The sequence below is a fragment of the Cheilinus undulatus genome, linkage group 1 (genome assembly GCF_018320785.1).
Source record: "Cheilinus undulatus linkage group 1, ASM1832078v1, whole genome shotgun sequence".
Classification (NCBI taxonomy): domain Eukaryota; kingdom Metazoa; phylum Chordata; class Actinopteri; order Labriformes; family Labridae; genus Cheilinus; species Cheilinus undulatus.
In genome coordinates this window covers 28,052,983-28,074,309 of record NC_054865.1, presented here as the reverse complement: position 1 = coordinate 28,074,309, position 21,327 = coordinate 28,052,983, and the positions used below count along the sequence as shown (strand labels likewise).

The 21,327-nt window shown below is 37.3% G+C and overlaps 1 protein-coding gene across 1 annotated transcript in view; it reads left to right on the top strand.

Moving 5' to 3' along the window:
• Positions 1–278: 278 nt before the first annotated feature.
• Positions 279–21,327, top strand: part of tspan15 (tetraspanin 15) — a 47,161-nt gene continuing 26,112 nt past the window's right edge. The window contains exons 1-3 of the mRNA XM_041794511.1: positions 279–434; positions 18,728–18,913; positions 20,346–20,420. Coding sequence (XP_041650445.1) covers positions 345–434; positions 18,728–18,913; positions 20,346–20,420 — 351 coding nt within the window. The 5' untranslated portion in view covers positions 279–344. The remainder of the gene's footprint in view (positions 435–18,727; positions 18,914–20,345; positions 20,421–21,327) is intronic.

Here is a 21,327-nt window from a genome sequence, read left to right as displayed (position 1 = left end):
GGCTTTTACTTGCTTTGAGTAAGTTACATTTTCCAAGGTGAGATTAACCCATATTGCTAAAAGGAGTTTGAGTATGAAAACCAAGTTTGTGGATTTTGTGGGTCAGCAGCCAAGAACAACTCTAATTTATACAGCACAGGTTAAAGAAAAGCGTCAGTTGGCTGATTTAAGCGAACTGTTATTCTCATTTTACAGTGTTGTAGCTCCTTCAGCTCTCATCCATCAATCCATCCATCCATCCTGCTCACGTGCACTCCCAGGTGTGGTGACGCTGCCAACGCGGAAGTGTGTTGAAAACAGCTGCGGAGGAAGCCGCTGAAACCAGCTGTCCTCAGTCAGACACGATGTCCAACAACGATGATACCAGATACTGTCACAGATTCTCCTACTTATTCCTTAAATTCACTCTGTTCGCCTATGCCATCATCTGGTGGGTAAGTAACGTCAATATCATTGTTTATGACAGAGGAGCGCGCGCGTTGTTAGCGCAACTATTTCGTCTCGAGGGGGTCGATAGGGTGTGTATGTTTACCGTGGCTGCTGTTCGTCGAAAAAAAATCATCCACTGTGGTTACACTGAGAGAAAATGAAGAAATGTTTTTGCCAGCCGTTAGTTTACAGCTGTTAGCGTCTTTTTCTGGTTGTGTGCCGACAGGTGTTGTACCTGTGGCGTGATGTTGTTCTGCAGAGTTTCAAAAACGTCTTTCCACTACAGTGGCCACACCCTCTCTCTCCACCTTTACCCTGCTCTTACCTGTCTGATCGTCACAGGTGAACACAGAGTTAGAGCCAATGCAGAAGAAAAGAGAAACAGTATCTTTTCCAGGAGCTGTTTATCCATCTTATTGTCTGTTTGTGGTCAGATTGCTTCACATCAGGAGTCATGTGTAGGTCACCACAAGACAGACAGCAACATGTGCTCATACAGTCATATTAAATTACTCAAAATGACAGAGCTGCTGTAGTTATTGTTCTGCCCAGTGAAACCAATAGTCTACAGTAGCATTCAAAGTACCTTCACTTTCGGTAAATTACATCTACCCTACCTAAATCAGAACTTTGTCAGTGACAAAGATTTGGCACTGAACTATGAAGCCTCAGTTTTTAGTTCATTTTTTGTAGTTCAGCAGAAAACAACTTCTCTTTTTAGCACATAGCACATCAGGATGTTTTTGCTTGCTAGTTATTTTTAACTGCCACTTGGCTCATAGCCTCAAAGCTTTGCCAAAGAGCATGAAGAGAGCCTTGAAATTAAGGAGAAATGCTTCAGGGTGTAATTTCAGTGATCCTGTGCCATCCAAACAAAGAGGTGAAATTGAAATATTTGGTTAGTTTACAAACATGGTACGACTGAGGCAGTCAGCATTATGAAAATATTGGTGTTGACGGTAAAAGGCTGAAAGGTAGATAAGGTGAACATTCTCATATCATTGTGTTTCTGCATACGCTGCCTGATTACTGCAGAGCGACACATTTAGCTTAAGGATAAAATAAATACATTTGAGAGAATATCACAAAGGCACAGTACAGATATGAGATAATAAATAGTGTTGATGAAAGTCATGTGAGTGCACAAAAGTAATTTTAAGACTGTTTGCAGTAAAGGGAAGTCAAATGATGTAACTTCTTTAAAAGAGAATAAGAATACACTGTGACTTATATTTTTGTTGCATGGTGCATAAATGGTTGTATCAATAAAGGAAATTAATCATTTTTCACTACCATTGCACATGAGTAAATGTACAGTTACTCTGGTTAAAATTTACTTAAGTTCAAGTAAAAGTACTGGTCTATAAATCTACTCAAGTAAAAGTAAAACATGTTTAATTTATAGTTTGATTACTGAGTACTGAGTAGCTAGTGAGGAGTTCTACAATTTGATTTGTTATTAGGACCCAGCAGTCACAGGTCTCAGGCTGCAAATGCTCACAGTCTTATACTGTCAGATTGATATGGTTTGGTATTTTCATGTGTTTGAGGATGCTGTGCATAGTAAAACATTGATTGCCCTATTTGTTAATCGTCTCAGTTTCACCTAATTATCAATGCCACGTCTCCTCATTTCTGTATCATTACAGCATTAATTTTAATATTAAAATGATCAGTCTGTTATCACGCTGTTGGTCCTGATATATGTCTGCATTTGAAGACTAATAAAGGAATATCTTATCTTAAATTTAAACTAGCTGCCAAAAAGGAACTCTACAACACAGTCGTTGGCTGTTTAACATGAGTCCAGTTCAGTTTGAGCTCTCTGCCTGTTAAAGGAGGGTTTGTTTTCTTGCCAATGTAACTTTGATAAATGTTACAGGGTAAAGTACTCATGTTCGATTACTGTTGGGTCTTTGTAAATTAACTGTCCAATAGTAAGGTCTAGACCTGCTCTTGTCATAACATGTCCTTAGATAACAGAATTGGTGCTATAGTAATAAATATTAATAGATGGATGACTATACTTACTTTAACCAATTAATTACTGATAGTTTGTGACTTAAGTCATGATAATGAGTTGTGCAGATAACACTGTTTTTCTCAAATACCCTGAAAAAACATTGACACATTTGCTCTGATGGTTCTCATTGTGTCTGTTTTTCTATGCTGCTTAGCCAAACTCAGCAGCTGCTTCCTTTCATACACAACCCGCTAGATTATACATCTGTGTAGCTAGACAGATGGTTGATGGGCACTTATTTAACAATCACTTATTTGTTTCTTCAGAGAGACATTTGTGAAACATCCTTTCATAGAGAGAAAGTAGGAGGGAGTGGTATGGTGTGGCAAAAAGCAACGGAGGAGTCGTTAAAGGTTTTGAAAATGGAGAATACATGCTTCCTTATAGGGGAGGTGAAAACGATTAGATAGTTATCTATATTCAGCTCACACAACTTGTTGATTCAGTCATGCTAAGGAGCTATTTTCCCCACAGGGTTTCTGTCACTGAAAAATGTGGTTTATCTCAGCGTGAAGTCAAGAATAAAGAGCAGTTAAGGTCATATTGCCACATCCTACAGGAAAATGTTCACACATTCTGCATTCAGTGGTTCTTTTATAAGTGAACCCAGAACTGAGATTGTTTTTGCCATAATATTTCATAGAGCAGGTGTGGGAGTAATTGAAGTGTATACTAAGCCGACTGCATGTTGTATATCTCTCATGCCTTGTAATTATAGGCTAGAAGGAGCAGACAAAAAAAAATGAAACGATATTCAGTTTAATGGGCAGCATTGTTGCATGTTTAGAAACGTTGCTCTCTCAGAGGCTTTTCATGATGTCACCTTCTAAAAATCTAGTTGCTGGTAAAAATCCAGTTATATCAAAACATTATCGTGTTTGACAACATGGAAATACAAAATGAATCTTAGCCTCTCAAATTTGGGCAAACTCTTGTTTTGGATCTCTAAATATTAAAGATAAACTGCTGCACAATGTTGAAATTGATCTTCTTTAACTACATTAGTAAGTTGACTGATTTGTTTAACAGCCATGTGAGCCATTATCATGACAACAAAAAGCTCTGCCAAACAAGTGTAGTGTAAACAACAACATGGAAGTCGGTAACAAATAAGGATGAATAATTTTGATATATATATAAAAAAAGAAACATACTGTGATTATTTTGACTCTTATTGCAAATTCAGCACGAACATCTCTGTGCTAAAAAAATGCAATAAACTGGTATTTTGATGCACATTAAAGTAATATTGCAACTTCTTTGATTTGAAAAATGCAGGAAATATTGCAACTTAATCTAAATTGTGATTAACTGCCCAACCTTAGTAGTTACTCAGTACTTCAAATAAACTTTAATTAAATATTTTTGGCTGACCGCTGAGGTCAGCCCTACATATGGCTCTGTCTGTATACTGACTGACTGACTGACTGAGTAACTGAGTGACCCTACTTCCAAAGGCCTAATATAACAGAGTTGCATTTGCTTGGACTGAATGCTGTCGCTAATGGCTGCCACCACTGTGTTAACTAGATCCATTCATACAGAGTTGCTCTATGGGTGGGGTTTAGGGGGACTGAAAGCCCTCTAATGGCTGCTTCCGCTGCTCTAAATACCTCAGATACAGCTTTAGAACAACCATATAAGCTTTTCATGTTGGGAAAGATGTTTTCACTCATCTGCTGACCTGCTTTGGCATGCCTATGTGATAGTAGAGGGGGAAAGGGTAACTTCTTGTGTGAATGCTTGTGTATGCTGGCTGCTTGTGCAGTGATTAGCTCTGAATTAGTCACAGCAGCACTTTGTCAAAACTAAATATTTCTTGATTAAAACAAGCGAAGATAGCAACACTTAAAGCTTTCTGTAACAGAAAGGGTGTTTTTGCTCTTCTGCCAAACAGCTTCAGCTTCAGCAGCTAAATGTTAAAATCTCAGCATTTGCGTCGTTAAGAGAATGCTACTTAAATGTTTAGCACGTCTTCATTCGCAGCGAATATGATAAATGTACAGTATATAGATAATTAACAAATATAAAAAAGGATAGGAACACTAAAGTAGAAATTCAGCTTAATGTTACACATATAAAGACCCTTACACACCTGTCTGAGGAGGATTAGTAATGTTCATGAAGCCTGTTTATTTTAGAATAAACCGTTCATTAACAGTTAATGTTTTATAGTTAGTATAAACTTAATACTAGGGATGCACCGAAATGAAAATTCTTGGCTGAAAACCAAAACACCAAAATAAGTTATTATGCCAATTATTAGTACCATTGCATTTATGGCTATGACTGTGTACTAACCTCACTAAAATCAACTGCAATCACATACATTAATATTAATGCTTCAAAGAATAAATCAGTTACAAAATTATGTAAATATTTATTAAGCACTGACATTCCAACAATGCACAATATAAAATAAAATAAAATACAAAATAAAACGTTTAACTTGACCCCACTCATGAATACATTAAATCAGTGGTTCTCAACCTTTTTTCTGTCATGTACCCCATGTGAAGTTTTTTTTCAGCCAAGTACCCCCTAAACAGCGCAAAGCTTTTTGGCCAAAAAGAAAGACATTAAAGAGTGCTGTGACAGCCGTCTGATTTATCAAACTTTGTAACTGATAAACACTTTAAAATTACTAATATTAGATTTTTTTTCCAAACATTTTAAATGTTAAAATACATGACTAAATTCATGGCAAATCTTCTCATCACTAAATGTGGGAATTCAAATTAATGTAGTGAAAACTGTGAGTGGAAAGGCATAAAACCATCTAAACCCAGAGGTGTGCAAAACACTGCTCAGCTGCGGTGGTCTCTCTGGAACTCTTTGGAAATAAAGACATAGAGCTAGAAAGAACTAAAAACCTGTAAATAATTAACAAATTATAAAAAAGACCGCTTAGAGCCCCTTTTTGGGATCAAAATAACGATCTCTTCTCAAACTGAAATCATGAACTTAGTTATAGATCAGCATGTCTTCACAAAAAATAAATCATGAACCTTTTTATGAATGGAGTGCGACATTGCTGCGGATATTATTTCAAAGTTTCGCTCTGACAAGCACACATGGTGGTGGTACCGGTTTTTAAGGCAGACAGAGGAACAAAAATGTCCTCCTCTCCAACAACACCTGATGTTTGTCCTCTCCTCATATCTGTCTGTATCAGTTCTTGTGTTTTTGCCTCATGTAGCCTGGTAGAGAGGGAGACAGGCAGCAAGCAGCCCGACATGTCCATGTGAATGTAAATGTGCTACTTGCACAGCTGGAGCTGTTTCCAAACTAACTGGACTTTAGTCTAGTGAAATATTTATCAACACAGTCTCCTCTGACCTCAGACATACAACTTATAAATACTCTGTATCAACCAGCTCACTGAAATTACCAACATCGTGTTTCGTCCTTGTTGTTTCAGTGATAAAAGTCTTTCAGATGAAAACTGAAAATGCACTTTTGGGCCATTTTCTGCCGAAAATTTTCGGTGGCCAAATTTTTGGTGCATCCCTACTTAATACCGCATGTAGCTATGTACATTTACGTAGCCACGATAAATTTGGCTCAGAAAATAACAATAATGGCAAAATCCTTCTGCCAGTCAGGCATTTCAGCAGGCATCCCAGATAGTTGTGGCCAGCCATATACTAGGTTTTTACCTAGTCTTGTTTTACTTCCACTTTTGTAGATTTATCCATTTGTACTTTTACTTGTACATAAGTAAATTTTAGCCAGAGAACTTTTACCTGAGTACAGTTGTCATCTACTCTTTCACACTGCTTGTGTGTCCAGCAGAACAGGATGTCTGCTTCAGCTGCTTCAGCTGCTTCAGCTGCTAACACCCAAGGGAAATGGCATGTGTTGGAGGAACAAAGTACAGGAGGAAATTTGTTTTTTTCTGCTCACAGTGGAAAAGTACTTGAGTCATAAAAGGACATGACATGATCTAATTTAGCATCAGGCATCATGTATCTCACGTTCACTGTGTCCCAGAGTACTGTTTCCTCCCAGAAATATCCTCCCTTCTTTTGCAGAAATTTAGAAAAAGCGCACACATCAAAAACAATAAAATATAATATGAACCAGACCGCTGCCTTTCACAGCACTTCCTAGTTTACGTATACATGATGATGTATGATGATGTATTGTCTGCACAAAACCTATCGCATTGTTTTCTTGCAGGCCATGAGTCGCACTTGTTATTGTTTCAACATGGCCTTCTGCAAACATATGCATGCTCAAAAGTATTTGGCACACTTAGAGATTAGATTGCACTACTGAATATAGTTTGTTTTTTATAAACATGCTGTCTTTTTACAAATTGAGTGCAATCATTTTATCTTCATTTTTGCCTTCTATGGTAGGTCATAAAGGGTCAATAAAAGATCAGAGTTGGATCCACTACATTGGTAACAGGGATATGATTGTCTTAAAGTTTAAATTTCTAACTTGGGAGTATGATACCAGCGTCAAACTGATTCTTCCCTTGGTTTCACTTCAGCCTTCTGTCTGAGGTTATCAGCTTTCTTCCCCCTTATTAACCCTGTCATGCTTTAACAGACACACCTAAACGTGCTTATACTGGGACTTCCTTGTTTAGTGCACGTCTTTGACTTTGACCGCTTGACAGTTGTAATAACTCTATCATTGTAGGACTATTTGCTGCTGATTGACAAAACTAAAAGTTATTAAAAGGAACCCTGGATGATCAGACAAGTATATCTTGTTGGATAGATATTTGTATCTCTCAAATGTGAATTGAACTAAAAAACTCACTAAATATCCCAGATATCTGCAGTTTGAGTAAATTCACAATTGAGAGATACAAATATCTATCCAACAAGATATACTTGTTGGATAGATATTTGTATTTCTCAAATGTGAATTGACAAAAACTCACTAAATATCCCAGATATGCAGTTTGAGTAAATTTGAGCTCATAAACCCACCAGGAGGCCGCCATGTTTTGGTCCGTGTGACGTCACAGTGCCGCAGCGATCTTCGCCGTTGCTATTAACCGTTTTTCAGATGGTTTTTCTGCTTGCAGCTGTTACTGCCATAACAGCTTTCATACCAGACAAGAGTTTACTGCATGTTTTTTTTGACTCCCTGCTGTCAAAGCTCTGTCGTTCCTCCTAGTTTTACTTCAGTAAAACTCCCTGCAAGTGACTGGATTCAGTGTATAGCGGAAGCGTGCAGGGAGCTTTTCAAAATAAAAGCAGTATGTAAGAACAAACAGAGTTTCTCCAAAGAAATGCTAAAGTGGACTTTAACTTTGAAAAGCGCAAACCGGAAGTGCTTTGGTTCTGTGTTTATCTTTACCTGAACAGTGTGGAAACAGAAAGCTTTATAAAGAGTAGAAGTTTGGGGAACAACTTTCTTAAACAGACGCACTTAGCTCGCGGCCTTCATCTGGTTCATCAGGAAAAGGATTTCAAACATATTCTGCAGATATGGACATAAATATTTGCTACAAGAAGATGGCTCTGCATTTATCGTTTTCCTGTCTAGATAAACAGATAACTGCTCGTGGTGCAAATAAAAAATAGAGGAGACCTTAAATTTTAGAATTCTCCATGTGTAAGACATGCTGTGTCACTGAGATGCAGCCTTAACTCTGGCTGCCAGTATACAACAGCGGTTACTGCACAGAAACAGCGAGCGCCATGGAACTGTGACGTCAGAGCGCATGGCGGCCTCCTGGTGAATTTATAAACTAAAATTACTCAAAATGCAGATATCTAGTGAGTTTTTAGTTCAATATGTATATGAGAGATACAAATATCTATCCAACAAGATGAACTGGTCTGATCATGCAGGGTTCCTTTTAAAGGAAACCTTTGCTAACACCACTGTGAGTCATATCTGCAGGTATTTGGGGTAAACTATGCCTAATATTTTGGCATACAAAAAGATAAAAAAATTATAAAGAGATTATAAAGAGGGAGAGACAGTTAATGACAGTATTTCATCAAAGGAAAATAAACATCTATAGCAGATTTCAAAGTGCACCACAGTACTCTAAAAATCAACAAATATGAAAGATGTTAAATCATTGTAAAGTGGATTAATACGAGCAGCAGTTTACATCTGAAGACTTCTAGTTTTTTGTCAATCCTCTTTAAAGTCTTTGATGTAAATGGAAACAGGACTCAATATTACATCTTGTAGCTGAATATTTCAGTTTAATCTTGACAGTAAACGTCTTGATTTGCTTTTTATTAATTTATTAATGATCAGCCCATTTAAATGCAACTGAATCTAATTTCCCATTCAGTCTGACAACTGGATCAGTAAATTTAATTTGACAAAAGAAGTCAGTTTATGAAACCATACTGAAAACAGAGATGCAGACCTCCGCCATTAGCCCTATCTCCCAATAGTGAAGAATCCTTTAAAAAATTCCTGGATCTAGACGGTGATCCGGATCACTCCCAAAATCTAATCAGTTTTTCTTATGCCATTTCTGACATTTCCTGAAAATGTCATCAAAATCCGTCCACAGTTATGTTGCTAACAAACTAAAAAACAAACAAACTAACTAACTAACAAACCCTGCTGATCACATAACCTCCTTGGCAGAGGTAAAGATCATTCTTGTTGAAATACTTTCTTCTGTTTTCCTTCCTATATAGTCACAGTCATATTGTGAGTCCATGAATCAGCGCATTTTGTCTCATGCATGCAGCTTGTTGCCTGGTTTAAGAGCTTCATTTGAGCTTTAGCTCTGTACTGTACGCCTCCAAGGCAGTTAGTCGAGCATGCTAATAGCACTGTGCAGTTTTTTTAACAGTGTGTTTTAAGTTATATAATACAACTTATCCTTGACATAATGCCCTAAAATTGTCCCAAAGCCATCTGCAACTATAAAGAGAAAGCAGTCTATTAAAGTAACCCTACTTTGCCTTTGTTACTTCATTATCATGGTTATTTTAGTTTTCATTTTTGATTTTTAATAACGAGGGATTCCAGCTGGACTCACTGTAAAGATGGTTATCCATCATCAACTTTACTTTGACATTAAGATTTTCTCAGTTTATGCCTTGATGTTAAAAGAAAACCTTTTTTTCCCCTTTCCCTGTCTGATTCATTGTTTGTGTTCATTTGGAACGGCTGAAGAACAATTGAGAGAGAAGAACATAGCAATAAACGCAGAATTAGCAGCATGCTGTGGTGTGGTTATTTGCAGTTGAGTGTGGTTGTTAATAGCTGTGTATTTACAGAAAAAATATAATTTTTAATGATTGATCACTTTTTACATTTTTTGTTTTCCCATCAAATCTCTTGGTTATGATAACATTGCTTTGTCACAATAGTTATAAGAGTTTTAATAGCTACATGTTGAAAAGTTAATCAGATATAAAATATATCCTAACTTGAAATATTTGTAATAACTTCCTAGTCATTCAGAGGCTACAACATATTTTTTTAATCATTTTTTTCCTGTGAACCCCTCTCTCTCTCCAACCATTAGCCACCTCTTAGGGAATGAGATGCAGTCCTATTCAGTGCGGGCGCTGTATGTAGAAGCAAAATGGTGGGGTTATTATTTTTCTAGATTAAGAGGCTTGTGCTGAGGTGTGACATATGCTGGGTCAATACTCACATATTGCACCTTTAAGATCTTATATTTCAGAAGTTTGGTGTCTAGTGCTAAGAAGTAAAAGCTGCCTCTCCACAAAACAGTCTGGCTGTGAACGGTTTATCTGAGCTGCTGTTTATCTCAGAGCAAACTGCCTAATTTGCTGGCACAACATGTTTCCAGTATTACATTATTTTAGAATCAAACTTTATTCACAAAAAAGTCTGGCAGTTACATCCATTGCAAACATTAATAATTTCATGAATAAAATAGAGAAAAAGGTCAGAGATCTAATCCAGGATTGAACTATGTATTGACCTCTTTCAGAAGTAGTTAGACAAACAATGGCTCGCTTTAGCATTGTTAGCTTTAGATAAACACAGCGTACACAGCTAATGGAGCTACATGAACTACGCTGGCTTTGTTACAATGTTTTATGGAGGAAGAGCTTCTTTCATGTACACAGACTGTTTACTCAACTTTATTAATTGTTTTGTAATCAGGTTTTGCAGCTCAGGTTTTTTTACTTTTAACTTTTGATAACCCTTGCCTTACCCCTTACCCTCACTCTCAACAGAAGTTAAAAGTAAAAAATTTTATCTTGAAAGTTTTAGCATGTATTTTCACTCTGAACAATTAGCGTCTCATATTAAACGGTCTGTGAGAGTGGCTGTCAGAAATGTACAGTCTGCAGTCAGATCCCTATCCAAGCTGCTGTATTGGGATGATTGGACTTTATGGATAACTAACTTGGTAAACTGTACACCAAATCCTTCCTGTTAGCATTGTATTTGTAAGATAAAGCTTAAACAAAGCCTTGTCCTCTGTGTAGACATATACTATTCCTACTCCCAACAGTGTTTTTGTTTTCAACATATTTAGTTAAAACATTGTCAATGTGCTCAAAGGACATGGCATCTTTTCAGTGTGCAGTACTGTCAGTACACATGTTCATGATGGCCTCAGCAATAAAACGCAGGTGTTAATGAACCACAGTTCGATGAAATGTGTTTACTTTATGTCTTGTATGGGTTGTAAAATATATATTTTCTTTATTTTTTAGGAGAGCTGACTCCTCAGGCCTTTTCTCCCTTCTCATAATGTGACCAGTAGACCTTAGCTAAAGCAGATTTCATAATGAGCTGCTTCAGATGATAATTGAATGTAGAAACAGCTCTGTTGCATGTTAATGTGACACTGAAAATATGGGAATGGGTTAAAAGGGCACAAATGCTGGACTACATAGCTTGCAAATTATCAACGACTGCACAGCTTTTGCCTCAATTAGAGCTTCTTTTGTCATTGTGCTGAGAGGTCAGCTCTGTCCAAACTCTCGTTAATGTGAAGCAAATATTGAATCTTCAAAGGGGGTAGTCTTTAATTGAACCGATCCATCATTATCAATATCGACCTTTTAAGGAATAGAATTAACAATTTTAATTTCTTTGTAAAGAATTGTCCTGAGTCTGAAGACGCAGCCTCTCTGTCACTCCCATCCTCCTCCCTGTTTCTCCTCTCCTCACCTGAACCCACCATGCCTTCATCGTCTACAGAGTCAGAGTCCTGGTCTGAGTGGAGTTCTAAATCCCTGTGGTACTCTGTGCCCTGTTGTCAAACTGGCCTCTGTTGGTTCAGTTCAGGCTGTGTTTGTCCTTCAGAAAATCTGCAAACAGGGATCAGACGGCAGCCTTTGGCAATGAAAGGGGCGAAACATGAAATATTATTGCCATATGGTCTAGTTTCCACAATCATAGAGTAAGTTATTCAATTGTGTTTTTGTACAGTATTCAAAGGCCCCGGCCTAGAAACAATACTAATATTCTTTTCCTACTTACCAGACCCAAAAGTGTCATCATGACAGTGAAGTGACTAGTAAGCCTGCTAAAGGAATATACAGTTGCAAGAAAAAGTATGTGAACCCTTTGGGATTTCTTGGATTTCTGCATAAATTGGTCATAAAATGTGTTCTGATCTTCATCTAAGTCACAACAATAGACAGACACAGTCTGCTTAAACTAATAACGCACAAAAAATCACAGTGCAGGGTGGAAAAAGTGTGAACCCCTAGGCTAATGACTTCTCCAAGAGCTAATTGGAGCCAGGAGTCAGCCAACCTGAAGTCCAATCAATGTGATGAGATTGGATGTGTTTGTTAAAGCTGCCCTGCCCTATTAAAAAACACACAACAGTTTGCTGTTCTCAAGAAGCATTGCCTGATGTGAACCATGCCTCGCACAGAAGAGCTCTCAGAAGACCTACGATCAAGAATTGTTGACTTGCATGAAGCTGGAAAGGGTTACAAAAGTATCTCTAAAAGCCTTGATGTTCATGTGTCCAGGGTAAGACAGACTGTCTACAAATGGAGAAGGTTCAGCACTGTTCTTACTCTCCCTAGGCGTGGTCGTCCTGTAAAGATGACTGCAAGAGCAAAGCGCAGAATGCTTAATGAGGTGAAGAAGAATCCTAGAGTGTCAGCTAAAGACTTACAGAAATCTCTGACACATGCTAACATTTGTGTTGACAAATCTACCATAAGTAAAACATTAAACAAGAATGGAGTTCATGGGAGGACACCACGGAGGAAGCCACTGCTCTCCCAAAAAACATTGCTACACGTTTGAAGTTTGCAAAAGTGCACCTAGATGTTTCACAGCAAAATATTCTGTGGACAGATGAATCCAAAATTGAGCTGTTTGGGTGTGCTGCACCTTTTTTTGGTAAAAAAAAAAAAAAAAAGCCCAGGCACACCAACATCAAAACCTCATCCCAACTGTGAAATATGGTGGAGGGGCCATCATGGTTTGGGGCTGCTTTGCTGCCTCAGGGCCTGGACGGATTGCTGTCATTGACGGAAAAATGAATTCCTTAGTTTATCAAGACGTTTTGTAGGAAAACTTAAGACCACCTGTCCACAAACTGAAGCTCAACAGAGGATGGGTGATGCAACAGGACAACAACCCAAAGCATAGAAGTAAATCAACAACAGAATGGCTTCAACAGAAGAAAATACGCCTTCTGGAGTGGCCCAGTCAGAGTCCTGACCTCAACCTGATTAAGATGCTGTGGCATGACCTAAAGAGAGCGATTCACACCAGACATCCCAATAATATTGCTGCACTGAAACAGTTTTGTACACTGTAAACCCGGACTTTATATCTAATTAAATTATTTAATTACAATGTACATAAATTATTTAAGTTTGATTGCATTACTATAAAATGCTAAGTATATTCTACTCATTTGTAGACATAGTTGAATGTGTGAATAAATTTAAGTTAAATGCCTTTAAAATACTAAGTTTTAGTCATAACCATGCCTCTTCATCCCCTTTGCTTTGTGGTCTTCAGTGTTGGAGTTATTTGACAGTTATGATCCCATCAACGCTGCAGAGAGTCAAGTGATTTAAGCCCCACCCACTCTCATTTCAAAATTTGAATAAATTTCCCATGATGCCCTCATGCGGAGTGTTTATATGTATTTGAGATGTTTTGAATTGTGTTTGGATATGTTTAGATGATGCCTGTTGTACTGTAATCATTGCTTGGAGTCCTTTGCTCATGTTTCTGGTGGATTGTTGAAGATTTTAAAGTTTTTAAACTTTCCACCATGAGTGAAGTTGTTTACTGGGTAAGTGACTTCCTGCCTGTGGCAACAAAATCTAGTATATCTGTGAAGAAACAGAGTTTACATGAGTGAACAAAGTGTAAGTGTCTACCGCTTACCATGAGTCTCAAATATGTAATAGTCTTGTTATATTGCCTTAGTATTACACCTCAGCAATTACTATGGTGATACAAAAAAGTAACACTTAAATGCTACGATGTATCACTATTGGAGAACTAGCATAGTTGTTAAATTTAACACTGTGGGAGTTGAATTAACACTGGCATAGAGTTGATTTGCTATTACAGAAGAACAGATAACCAAAACAACTGGGAGCAATTGACTTTGCAAGAGATTTAAAGTTAAATCAACTTGGCATTTAGTTTGTTGTACTTAAAACTTAAAAACTTAAGTTGAATTCACTCAAATTTTAATTATACATTACTTAAATTTTTTAGGGCAACCGGTTTCCTCAAAGTTCTTAATTAAATTCAAATCATCCAGACTTACAGTATAAAGAGGAATGGTCCAAAATTCCTCCTAATCGTTGTGCAGGTCTGATCTGCAACTACAGGAAACATTTGGTTAAAGTTATTGCTGCCAAAGGAGTGTCAACCAGTTAGTAAATCCAAAGGTTCACATACTTTTTCCACCCTGCACTGTGAATGTTTACATGTTTTGTTAAATAAAAACATGAAAACATATCATTTTTTGTGCATTATTAGTTTAAGCAGACTGTGTTTGTCTATTGTTGTGACTTAGATGAAGATCAGAACACATTTTATGACCAATTTATGCAGACATCCAAGAAATCCAAAGGGTTCACATACTTTTTCTTGCAACTGTAAAATAAAAAGTATTCACCCCCTTGGATGTTTTTCTGTTTTATTGATTTTATAAATCAATCATGGTCCATATAATTTTGCTTTTTTGACAAAAAATTACAAATCAACTCTTTAATGTCAAAGGAAAACAAATTTCTACAATGTAATTATATTAACTTCTGTAATGTAAAATGACTGCATGAATATTCATCCCCTTTAAAGTGACTGACCTAATTCAATAGAGGTCCAGCCGATTAGTGCTTGTTGTCTCAGGATTAGTGAAATGGTGGTCGCCTGAGTGCAGGGAGTGTGTCTTAGTGATTGTATTGTAAAGACACCTGAGTCTGGAAGGTCCACTAGCTGGTCAATCAGTATTCATGGCTGCCATTACATCATGAAGACAAAATAACAGTTCAGTTATCCATTATCAAAAAATGGAATGAATGATGAATCAATGGGGGTCTGAATACTTTCTGAATGCACTGTACCGGGTGGCCCACCCGAGTATAGTCTATAGCAGTGGTTCTCAAATGGTGTGCCTTGAGACAAGTCTAGGTGTGCCTTAGGAATTTGGATAACCATACATTATTACTACAACTATACAGCAACTAAAGATTCTGTAACTAGGGCTGTCAATAGATTAAAATTTTTAATCTCTATTAATCATTGCACAGCCAGTAACATTATTGAATAATACCACAATGTAGTGTCTAACTTCAGACTTCTAGAAGTTAACTCCACTGTTCTCAGCATCTTAACTCAGAACAACAGATCTCATCATCAAACATGGACATAAAGAACATGGTCAGTGAAGTTTGAATCACTGAAAGATTGTTCCTGATCCTCCACACTAAAGCAGAGAATTTCAGCCTCACATGGGAGAAATAAAGACTCACAGAAGCATCCCTTTACATCAAGAGGACTCACAACAGGGTGATACAAAAAAGAGAGACTACAGTTAGAGAATTAAACTATAGATCACTGGGAGAAGTCAAGTCTCCACTGAGAGCTCAGCAGTGGCACAGACACATCTAATGGTGTTTCACTGTTCTGATGTGGTCAGAGGTTAGTAAGGTGGACACAACTGCCCTACTCAAGAGAAAAAGCAAGTAATTACTTTAAAAATGTCTGCTATTATTTATCATCTTTTATTTTTTTAAACTAAAAAATGCCAAAATGTAAAATAAAGCTGACAGTAAGAAATTGCTGTCATCAGTCCCGTAGATTTACTGAAATAATAATAAACACAAATTTGAAGCTGCTTTTCAAAACTCATCAACACACAAAGTAAAAGAAGTCTCAGTGGAGAACTTTTAAGGTGTAGTAAAAGAACTTAACCATCTTTTCATTCTTCAGATCATAGAAGAGCTATAGATTTAATCTCAAACATTTTTTCTTCATAAATAAAGGAGACCCACAGTCTAATAATGCTTTTTAGCATACTATGATACTCTACAGAGCTTCTTCCCTGCTTTACTCTCAGGCTCACCTGTAACAACTCTGCTCCCCTGTCACACACCAGCCTGTCCTGCTCTGTCTCCTCCTCCTCCTCCTCCTCCTCCTCCTCATGATGTAGCCAGACACACACCATGCATCAGACCATCTCCTATATCAGGGCTGTACAGTGCAACATATATGTCACAAATGCTACGAGAAAATTGGTCTGTGCTAAGAGGTTTTCACTCCTCATCACACAGGTGCTATGACAAAGTGAGAGAGGCATGTGCATGCCAGACGCGCAGATAAGACTTTAGGTTTGACTTGTTGCTCCAAAAACTTTACTCCACTTTGATTTGAGATTTGAATTTCATGCCCAGTCCATTTATTTCTTATTTCTGGTACATTTTAGACTCAAGTTGAATGTTTTTTTCCTCTCGTCATGTGCAATCCTGTGCGTCTGGAGTGTGAGTGGCCACACTCCGCAATGGTGAGAGAGGGACCAGCTGCAGCTCTTACAGATGGGGCACGCTAATTTATTATATTCCCATGATGAAAATTTTCAAAACTGACCTTTTCTAGTTGTTTAGCTAGAGGCTGTTAATACTTGGATTGTAGAAAAATGTCCCTTTATGCTTTATCTTACTGTTGCAAAACTGTGAAAAGCCTCCAATTATAAATACTTGTAAACAGGTGGAAAAATCACAGGTTCTTTTAGTCATGAAGATAATTTTCTTTAGAAAACTGGGTGACTTGTGTAAAAAGTCTTGTTAATTTTGTACTTTGCAGTGCTGGTAGTTCTTCAGCAGTCCCTAAAGTCTGACTTGATTTTATTAGTCTGTTATTTTGAAGTTTTAGACAGAGTTGGTGCCTGTCAATTCTGTGTATTCCCTCCAGACAGCACTGACTTCCTCTATTAGATCACTGTAGTGACTCAGTATAGCCAATTAAAGAAAGCTCTCATTGACATTAATAACTGAGTTATAAATTGCTGCAGTCTATTCTGCTGTAATGAAGATGCAGAGTTAAATGCCTCTACTCAGACTGTTTGGTTCAAGTGTCTTGAAACTTGTGAAAACTTGTCAGCTCCTGAGATTCTTAGAAGCAGGACAATACAAAATAATATAGCCAGCCTTGGTCCACTGAGATTTTAACCAGTCTCTCTTGCCGCTCTGAGACTGTAATAATGCACATGGCTGTTCTGAGTAGGGCTGGGTATTGCTAAGAACCTCATGATTCAATTCGATTTCAGTTCTTTAGGTTGCGATTCAATTCAATATCGATTCAATATTGATTTAAGTGCTTTGATGTTGATTCACTAAGAAGTAGAAATACACAAATGACCTGTTGACAGTTTTTAATAATTATTTTTATGCCCATGTGAACATGTGGTAAGTCACCTCACATTTTTTTTAGCAATAAAACATCTGAAAATAAAAATTTGCACAATAATAACTTATTTGTGCATAAAGAGTACAAAAGTAAAAAACATGCCAGTTCTGTCTAAACACTGAAAAAGTAAAGTGCATGTCACTTTAATAATATTTCTTTCCTCTTGGAAATTGTGATAAACCTCACATAACATGGTTATGGTTGGTTGTTGTTTGGTCGAGTGCGGCCTCCGTCCATACAACGCAAATCACACACAGTGACCCCAACTGGCCAGGGGGTGAATCGATTCAGAGAATTTCCTGAATCGATATTGAATTGAGGGGGGAAATATTGTGATGCATCGATTAATCGATATTTTTACCCACCCCTAGTTCTGAGCTGAACATTTAAAATAGTACAACATCATGCATACAGTTTGAATGCCAACACGACAATTATAATTAAATGCTGTGTAGCATGACAAAATTCTGTTTTTTTACGGGGTGTCTAAAAAGCAGCGTGATGTATGGATTTTTGCACGTTTTGCAATGTTATCTGTCTATGTACAGTATAAAACTTTCAGCAATGGAATTAGTATTGCCAGTACCAGAGAGAGCAGTGGTTGATTGCATAAGGTGGTGTACAGTAAATTGAATGTGTGTCATCACAAGATAATCACCTTGTTTTATATGAAGTATCTCATTCTTATTAAAGATTGCTAAGTACGTGCCAAAAATGTGTCTTACTAACTGTATATCTGCAATACTAGATTTTGCTCCTGATGATGTTTTTTGTGTAGACCTTATTTCAGTCAAATCTTATCAATATAAAATAAAAATTAGTTCAGTTTAGGCTTACTTCAAAATGTCATAATGGGTATTTTGATTATCTTTGAATGTCATGCCTCAATATTTATTCATTACCTTTTTTTTTAAATTAGTGAAGTGTGAATACTCTTTAGATATACAAGAAATACTGATCATCATCTAATCATTACCTCTGCCAAAGAGGTTATGTGATCGGGTGGGTTTGTTCGTTTGTTTGTTCGATTGTTAGCAACATAACTCAAAAAGTCATGGATGGATTTTCATGAAATTTTCAGGAAATGTCAGAAATGGCATAAGGAAGAACTGATTAGATTTCGGGACTGATCCAGGTCACCGTCTGGATCCAGGAATTTTTTTAAAGGATTCTGTACTATTGGGAGATAAGGCTAATGGCGGGGGTCTGCGGTCTCTGAGTGCTTTTCTAGTTTCTGTCTTTAAACTTGACACTAATGTGGCCAGATGTGGATGTACAAATAAACCTCTTCCAAAAAGAAATGTAAAGCGTTCTGGTCTGCTAATGTTTCCTGTTTTAGTGACATTAAAGCTGCTGAAATTGTAGTCTTATAAATCACGTACGGTCACCTGTTGTTTGTAACTGACCTGTCCTTTCTGTGTCACACTTTGTCTCCAGCTGATAGGGGGCTTTATTTTGGCCATTGGCATCTATGCTGAGGTGGAGAGACAACGCTACAAGACTCTGGAAGGCGTGTTTTTAGCACCAGCTCTAATCCTGATTCTTCTGGGAATCGTCATGTTTATAGTTTCATTCATCGGTGTCTTGGCTTCACTCAGGGACAATCTAACCCTACTGAAAGTGGTGAGTGGTGTGCTAAGAGCCAAATTCTTCCTCTTTTTTTTTAGGCATGTGGTGGCTTCTACAACGCCCAGAATGAGACTGTGGAGTCTTCATTTAATATTTGATTTTTTTTATTTCTGCATGTTTGGAACAGTTCATATTTTCATTAATGAAAAAGAAGGGAAGTCTTTGTAAGGTCCAAATTCTCAGTACTATGAATACCAACACTCAAAATAATACTGCAGGTCTTTGGTCATATTTCAATGAAAAGCTGCTGTAGGAAACAGAGAGAGAAACGTATTTGAACAATTTAGGCAATGTGCTGGAGGTGACTGCATTTTTTGTTCATTTGAAACTAAAAAAATAACCTGTATTTGGTGTCTGGGATTTGTAGTTTTTCCCCCTAAAAGAACTTAAACTGAGGTGATGATATTAAGTAAAGATTAAAAAACCTGTTATTTTGTAAACCCCAGACAAATAGACACTGAATAACACATGCCTTAAAACTGTTTGTATTTGAATTAAGGAGGCACCAATCCTAATAATGAAATTACAACAATCATGCACATATCAATACATATCAAACTATAATTGGTTTGCCTGATATTTCGATTCCTGGTCTTTTCCGTTTCTATCAGTTCTTTGTCAATGAAAAAGTGAATTTTCTTATGTATGCTCTGGAAGCGGCCATAATAGGTTAAAAAAAAGCCTGGCTCAGTTGGTTGAGTAGGCACTCATGCAGAGGCTATAGTCCTTAATGTGCTGGTCGAATGATCAGTTCATGGGCCGGGAGCATGTTTGGTGCATGCCTTCCCCCACTCTTTCTCCATATTTTCTGTCTCTGGCTGTCCTATCCAATAAAGGCAAAGCTAATCCTAACACTATATATATTTATAAAAAAAAATAGAAAAAGGAATCTTGCCCATGAGGATGGAGCTTTGAGTATTTGGGAAATTCACTATGATATGACTTTCTTCAGAGTGACTGCTCATATGTAAAGGGAAACGGTGGTCAAAATGCTCCCCTTAATGGTAAAAAACAGCATGCAGAAAAATTAAAACATTTCTACCAACACAAGACTAAACATATGCAGAATTTGCCTATTGCATTAAAGCATTAAAGCATTAAGCCTCTTGGGCTTGACCAAAACACATGCCTGGATGAAGAATATTTAAATGTATAGCATGCCAGACAAAGTAGAATTTGTGAATCAATAATGAACATTATGCAGAAACACCATGGCTATGCCTCCATGTGCAGAAAGACACGGTGTGAATCCAGACTATAGATTGAAATGGATAGCTGTGGGGCACTATTAAAATACTGTCCTCACTGGATTTAAGTCTGTTTTAACTTCAACTCTGAAGCATTCATTAAAAATATACAAATTTAAGTATAAAGTGTAAATTATGGATATGTACAATGACTCTTCCTTTTTCCTGTTTCCTCACAGTTCATGTACACCCTGACTGTGTGTCTGATCCTGGAGCTGCTGGGAGGAATATTGGCGCTTGTGTTTCGCAACCAGGTGAGCCATTCACAATGATAAATTATCAGTATTATTCATGCGTGCGAGAACATGTTTCTGCTGAAGGGTGCTGCAAGGTTAAAGTGCGTGCATTACTGTTTATGTGCAGGTGTTTATACACCTTCAATTAAGGTAACAACTTCAGATACTGCCAAAACAAAACGCAAGTGTTAGCCGCTTTAATATCTTTGAAATGCCGTTTATATTGCAAGACCATAAATGTTCTTAAGTTTACACATGTGAATCAAACAAAATCATTTTTCCTTGATTTTTCTGCAAAGGCACAAATTCTGTGCAACAAAAGACTACACAAAAACAAGGCTCAGTTTCCTGACATTTTCCATGAACACCGCATACACATCAGCCACATTGTTCAAGTCCAGTCGCTCACACACAACTCATACCTTAAAACACATTTTTAACAACTAAAACCACCAAAGACACCAACCAACAGTGCATCTGTTACTGTGAGCTTATTCTGTGTTTAAAAAAAAAGCCACTAGATATACACTTCACATGCATGTTTGAACGGTGCTGTTTTGCTCTGACCCTCAAGTAAACTGTGCAAAAATCCAGTATAGCCAAAATTCTAACAAGCGTATATCTAACCTGACATACCAGATGGATGTGTTTCACACATCCATCTGGTAAAGCTTCAACAAGAAACGTTTGAGAAAAGGCAGAGGCTTTGAAAAAAACTCAGAGTATGATTGGGTGATTGTTCTGTCTGTCACATCTCTGCAGGCCAATCAGAGCAACAAAACACGTGACGTAGCCACTATCAAGCTTCACGTGTGCAGCTACTGAGGAATAATGCGAAACATGGTGACTACAGACATGTACATACTTGACTTTTGTTGTTTTTGAAAAGAAAACAACTCACTGCTGTTCTTTGTTCTTCTTTTAA